This window comes from Miscanthus floridulus, chromosome 14 (genome assembly GCF_019320115.1).
Source record: "Miscanthus floridulus cultivar M001 chromosome 14, ASM1932011v1, whole genome shotgun sequence".
Lineage (NCBI taxonomy): Eukaryota > Viridiplantae > Streptophyta > Magnoliopsida > Poales > Poaceae > Miscanthus > Miscanthus floridulus.
The window spans coordinates 70,308,856-70,315,308 of record NC_089593.1 but is presented as its reverse complement, the minus strand read 5'-3'; the positions used below and the strand labels follow the sequence as shown (position 1 = coordinate 70,315,308).

Genomic DNA, 6,453 nt, shown 5'->3' with positions numbered 1-6,453 from the left:
TTCTTGTCTTTTATTTTTATATGTATTTATTTAATATGCTGTCCAAACACGCGAATGAACAAGACCACATTGCAAGACACCAACCTTGTTCGCATCAAAGTGAAGCCACTGAGATAGTGAGACAAAAAGATCACAGTAATCTGTCACTCACTACTAGATCTCTGCCGTTAACTCCACGCTTTGTAGTAGATATGTTTGCCATTTTATTAGCACAAACCGATCGAAAGGGGAACGAACAGTTTGCGCTGCAAGCATGGACCTCTCACCGTTTCTTGCACTGCTGCCCATTGCCCTTCTCTCGCTCGTGTTCTTCTTCTCCACCGGCAGAAAAGCTACTCTCTCCCATGGAGATGGACGGAGGAGCTTGCCACCGTCGCCGTCGGGCTTCCCTCTCGTCGGGCACCTGCCGCTTCTTGGGTCGCTACCCCACCGGACGCTCCGGGCGATGGCCGGAACGCACGGCCCGGTCATGCTCCTGCGGCTCGGCCGCGTGCCCATCGTGGTGGCCTCCTCGGCGGCCGCGGCGCAGGAAGCCATGAAGGCCCGAGACGTGGCCTTCGCGGGCCGTTACCGCGGACCGATGGTCGAGCGCCTTTTCTATGGGTGTGACATGGCCTTCGCTCCCTACGGCGAGCACTGGCGCCAGGCGCGACGCGTCTGCGTGCTCCACCTTCTTAGCCAGCGCTGCGTGCTCTCCTTCCGACGCGTTCGCCAGCAGGAGACCGCCGCCCTGCTCGACCGCGTCCGCGGCGCCGGTCTCGACGACGCCGTGAACCTGAGCCATCTTCTCGTCGTCTACTCCAGCGTCGTCCTCCTGAGGGCCGCGTTCGGCAACGACTCCAGCTATGGGCTCGACGGAGAAGGGAAGATTCTTAGGAAGTTGTTGGTCGACGTCGAGGAGCTGCTGGGCTTGGGCACGCTCGGCGAGGTGGTGCCGTGGCTGGCGTGGGTGGACTCGATGAGGGGGGTGCATGCCAAGGCAACACGGATGTTTCACGCGCTAGATGGCTTCCTCGAGCGGGGCATCGCAGACCATCGTACGCGGTGCCGTGGAGACCGGCGGGAGGGAGACGGCGGCGACGACGATAGTCGCCGAAGCTTCGTGAGCGTGCTGATGGATGTGAAGGAGGAAGAGGCGGGAGGAATCCTGTTTGACACGGTAGCCGTCAAGGCCATCATCCTGGTACGTGTACTCCCTCAGTCCCAAAACAAAACAGTTTTAAATTTGAAACAAATCATTTTTTTATGTTTAACCAAATTTATAAAAAATAGCATCAATATTTGTCTCTAAATAAGTTTACTATAGAAATGTTTTTCATAATTAATCTAGATACTTATTTGGTATCATAAATATTTACACTTTTCCATATACATTTGATTAAACTTCAAATCATTTTTTACTCCTTATATGGTGCGACATTTTTCCATATACATTTTTCAGAGCAAAATAGTCCAAGGTGTACTTTAATTCAATTCATTTTCCCAAGTTATCCCTAATATAAGGTGCAGCATGCACTTTATTCCACGTGTTTGAAAATACATCTTTTAAGTTACACCTTTCTAAAATACAAAATCACTATTGCTCGAGTGTTCGAAGCCAAAAGCCCTACTACTTTTTATGATCACACCATCTAGACCTTTTTTCAAATCCAACCTACTCGCGGAACACGTGAAGGCGTGTTCTCTAAGAAAAAAAATCCAACTAATTAACTCATCAATCCATAAATAAACTTGGGCAAATTTGACCTCCGCGTGTGCTGGGCCTACTGATACGAATGGGGGAGGGAAGAAATTACTATTTTCATGTCCATCTATCACTCACCTCATGTGAGAGTAGATTTTCAGAAACTTCGCTCATGGAGCTATCTAAAAAAACACTCATTTAACATAAAATGGCTCCTGAATTTGACAGGACTTCCTCATCAAAAAAATAAATAACATGACTATATAGAAAGACAGACTTACGGGAGGGAGCGTATGCATCCATGGTAGAAAGACAGGACTATATAGAAAGACAGGACTTCCTCATCAAAAAAATAAATAACAATGCGACTAGTCAAGTTTAATTTTATGTGCGTACTTAGAGCAGGTAGAATAATGATTTTATTATTAAGTTAGTCAATATTTTTGATAATGTGAATGGGAGAACCAAAGAGAAAGATGAGAGCCTGTCCTAATGCAAGCAATAAGCCGAACATGAATAGTGGGTCTAGATAACAAGTAGATACGAGGAATATAAAAAAATTATGACACATGGATAAATATTATAATATAGTAAAAAAATTATAGTAAATAAAAAGATAATTATTGTATAGCGTAGTTTGATTATCAGGTTTGCTCTATGAGCACTGACTATAGTGACATATATATGTGTACGGTGCAGGATATGTTCCTAGCCGGCTCGTCTACGACCGCCTCCATTGTGGAATGGGCAATGGCGGAGCTCATCAACCATCCGGACGAGATGCGCATGCTCCAAGAGGAGATACGCAAGGTCATCCATGGCGGCGGCGACAACCAAGTTACCGAGGACCACATCGGTAAGCTGCGCCACCTCAAGCCGGTGCTCAAGGAGACGCTCCGTCTGCACATGCCGTCGCCGCTCGTGCTGCGGGAGACGATGGAGGACACCGAGCTGCTTGGCTACCATGTTCCAGCGTGCACCCGCGTCATCATCGACGTCGGGGCCATCTCACAGGACCCCGCCACGTGGGAGCGCGCTGAGGAGTTCCTGCCGGAGCGGTGGTTCGGGGACGATGGCGGGCCCTTGGCGGCGGTGGCGGGGCACGACTTCACGTTCTTGCCGTTCGGTGGCGGGCGGAGAGGGTGCCCTGGTGCTGGGTTTGGCATGGCGAGCGTCGACCTGGTGCTGACGAGCCTGCTGTACCACTTTGACTGGGAGCTACCGGCCGGTGGGGCGTCCACGGTCGACATGGATGAGGTGGGTGGATTGGCCGTGCGGTTGAAGAAGCCTCTGCGTCTGGTCGCTAAGCCATGGTCTCCTTAGTGGATCGATCATGGTGTCGATCCTACTCTTCTTCATCACGAAATTAAATAAAGGGCTTAATTATCCACACAGGCCACGTGTCCTTTATTTATTCACTCGTATCTTATACGTCCATCCATGGTAAAAACCAAAATGTAAAGTTTGATGCATGATTTATATTATTACATGAATCTGTCTAGCCAACAACGGGTTGTTAATTTTAGCTTCTCCCAACAACCAGATTTTCCTCATGCACTCAATGTCTTACAGTTACACCGCCTTATTACTATATTTACAATGATTTCTTCAGTGTAAATCATATGATGCAGTGATGTAATTTGAGGATAATTACAGATCTCATATAATATATACCAAATTTATAAATTATTTTTATGGATTGCAGATATAAAAAAAATACATGTCAAATACTTCACAAATTTCAAAAAAAAATCCTACGCCGGTGGAGGCCGGGTCGCTTACGTGGCGAGGGGAAGGGTGATGTGGAGCGCGCACGCGCTGTTGTGCTGCTGCACTCGGCCGCATCCGTGCCGCCATGTGCTTGGGTGATTGGGGTGGGGACCGGTCGGACGTGTGTCGACATCCAATGGCATCGGACGGCCATCACACGCCAACGCACGCCATGGACAGCCAAAAATCCAGTTGTTGCCTTCTTCCAAAACAACCGCATGATGGTTAGCAAATCTGTATATATTACATATGTGTGTGTTGCTGATAATGTACCTATTGCAATCTGATCATATGATGATAGATGTGAGGTGCTTCTGATAAACTTGGGCATATTTTTGTGCATTTGCTATTTTTCATTTTTTGATTGACCATATGTCAGTGCCAATTGTCGATGTTTCACCAACGATAGCCTGCCATGGGGGTATCCGGGACAGTTGTTCGGGCTTCGGTGTACGTGGAACTTGATAGTTAACGCAAGAGACAGTCGATTTATACTGGTTCGGGCCCTCGTGATCGAGTAATACCCTTTACGTCCAGTCGACGTTAGCCTTTGCGTTGGATTGATTATTGTGATTGTGTCTTACAGGGTTTAGACCGTGAGATCTATTCTTATTGTCTCCTCCCGATCTAGGGAGCCCTGCCCTCCTTTATATAGTCCAGGAGGCAAGAGTCCTAGTCGGTTACAATGTAGAAGTCCTAGTAGGATTACATGATAGCAATGTTACTAGGATTGTAAGGGAGAAATTCTAGTCGGACTAGATCTTCTCCCTTCCATGCGTGGTACCTCGGGTACTATGTACCGACAAGCCCCCGAGCACTGTATGGTTGAACTTTGGAAGCCTCTTCTTGTTCCTCCGGGTCTTGTCGAGTAGAAACGAGCATCGTCCGAGTGCTTTCTTGAGTGAAACCATGTAGTGCTTCTTGAGAGATCTTCAAGCGGTGTGCACTTTTTTGAAAAAGTGCACTCACTGAGTGTAGCCCCCGAGCCTCTTGTTGTTTGGAACAAAGAGTTGGAGGGTCTTTTCTGCAAACTTCCCAGGAAAAATAAAAAACTTTCCCTGAGGATATGTATCCCGCAGCCCCCGAGCCTGTGTTCGAGTACTTGTAGTCGGCGCTAGGATCTAAAAAGAATATACTCAGGGATGCATGAGTAGTTGAAAGTTTTATAAACTGGGTCTTTCATCCTTGAATCCAAGCCCTCGAGCGTAGTTGGTCTTTTGCTTTGGTCATACTTTGGTTTGTGTGACTTCGTGAGTCTTGGCGAGCATTGGTACTAGATAGGCCAGGTTTCTCTCGTCCGAATTTGCTAAAACTCAGGATAGGGCAAGCGTCAGCTTTTGCAGTCTGTTTTGCTCTCATCCGTGCTAGGATTAGTCACGGGATAGGGCGAGTGTTGGCTTTCGCAGCCTTTTTGCTCTCATCCGGGTTGAATAACTCAGGATAGGGCGAGCGTTGGCTTTTGCAGCCTTTTTGCTCTCATCCGGGTTGAATAACTCGAGATAGGGCGAGCGTTGACTTAGTGGCCTGTTTACTCTCATCTGGGTTGAATAACTCGGGATAGGGCGAGTGAAGGCTTAGTAGCCTGTTGACTCTCATCCGGGTTGAATAATTCGGGATAGGGTGAGTGTTCTTTTACTCTCATCCAGGTTGAATAACCTGGGATAGGGCGAGCGTAGGCTTAGTGGCCTGTTTAATCTCATCTGGATTGAATAACTCGGGATAGGGCGAGCGTAGGCTTTGTCAGCCTGTTTACTCTCATCTGGGTTGAATAACTCGGGATAGGGCGAGTGAAGGCTTAGTGGCCTGTTTGCTCTCATCCAGGTTGTGAAAACAACTTGGGATAGGACTAGTGTTCTTTTACTCTCATCCAGGTTGAATAACCTGGATAGGGCGAGTGTTTATTTACTCTCATCCATGTTGAATAACCTGGAATACAGCGAGTGTTCATTTACTCTCATCCAGGTTGAATAACCTGGGATAGGACCGGTATGTATTACTCTCATCCATGTTGTGAGAACAACTCGGGATAGGGCGAGCGTTGGCTTTTGTAGCCTTTTTGCTCTCATCCGGGTTGAATAACTTGGGATAGGGTGAGCGTAGGCTTAGTCATCCTGTTTACTCTCATCCGGGTTGAATAACTCGAGATAGGACGAGTAAAGGCTTAGTGGCCTGTTTGCTCTCATCCAGGTTATGAAAACAACTTGGGATAGGACGAGTGTTCTTTTACTCTCATCCAGGTTGAATAATCTGGAATAGGGGGAGTGTTTATTTACTCTCATCTATGTTGAATAACCTGAGATAGAGCGAGCGTTCATTTACTCTCATCTAGGTTGAATAACCTGGGATAGTCGTGAATAGTCGTTAGGCTATGTACTTTTGTAGCAGGAACCTTTGGACGAGTCAAGGTGTGATGTTTTGAGTAACATTGTAGTAGAATGACGCGAGCTGCATCGTGTCGTCGTGTTGTCAACGACGAGGGCCGAAGCCATTGCCTGTTGATGCTTTGGAGGTTGGAGCTAGGAGTTCAGGGGTTATTGCACCGGGTTGTTTGATAGAGGGAACTGACAACTCCTCTACAAACCCTCCAGGTGGGACCATCGCCCTGTTTGATCCGAGTTCTTTGATATAATTGATGAATATTTGCTGGAGCGACGACCAGGATCTGAGTGGTTGGACCTGGGAGTTCAGGGGTTATCGCACCATGTTGTTTGATAGAGGGAGCTGACAGCTCCTTCACGAATACTCCAGGTGGGACCTTCTCTCTGTCCGATCCGAGCTTGGCAAGGATGTCTGCTGCAACTCTTGAGTCGCATAGGACATGTAGAATTTTAAAATCTTGAAAGTCTTTCTCGAGCTTGTGTTCTTCGGCGCGGTAAGCGTCCATGTTATCTTTGTCGAGGTATTCGGAATTCATCCCCGGCTGGTGCGTTGAGGCACTCAGGACTCGTTTCCGACTGGTGCTTCGGGTGCAATTAGTAGTCGAAGTAGTTTATTGAGGA

The 6,453-nt window shown here is 47.6% G+C and overlaps 1 protein-coding gene across 1 annotated transcript; it reads left to right on the top strand.

The window, feature by feature from the left end:
* Window positions 1–208: 208 nt before the first annotated feature.
* LOC136504997 (cytochrome P450 71A1-like) lies at window positions 209–3,289 on the top strand. Its single transcript, XM_066500053.1, has 2 exons — window positions 209–1,183; window positions 2,384–3,289. Exons 1-2 carry the CDS (start codon window positions 254–256, stop codon window positions 3,005–3,007), a joined length of 1,554 nt encoding a protein of 517 aa, XP_066356150.1. The 5' UTR covers window positions 209–253; the 3' UTR covers window positions 3,008–3,289.
* The last annotated feature ends 3,164 nt before the right edge of the window (window positions 3,290–6,453 follow it).

Bases quoted from the DNA above. Each gene is read 5' to 3' on its own strand.
- LOC136504997 (XM_066500053.1), top strand. From the start codon at position 254: ATGGACCTCTCACCGTTTCTTGCACTGCTGCCCATTGCCCTTCTCTCG. The intron at 1,184-2,383 runs GTACGTGTACTC...TGTACGGTGCAG, and splicing joins CCGTCAAGGCCATCATCCTG to GATATGTTCCTAGCCGGCTC.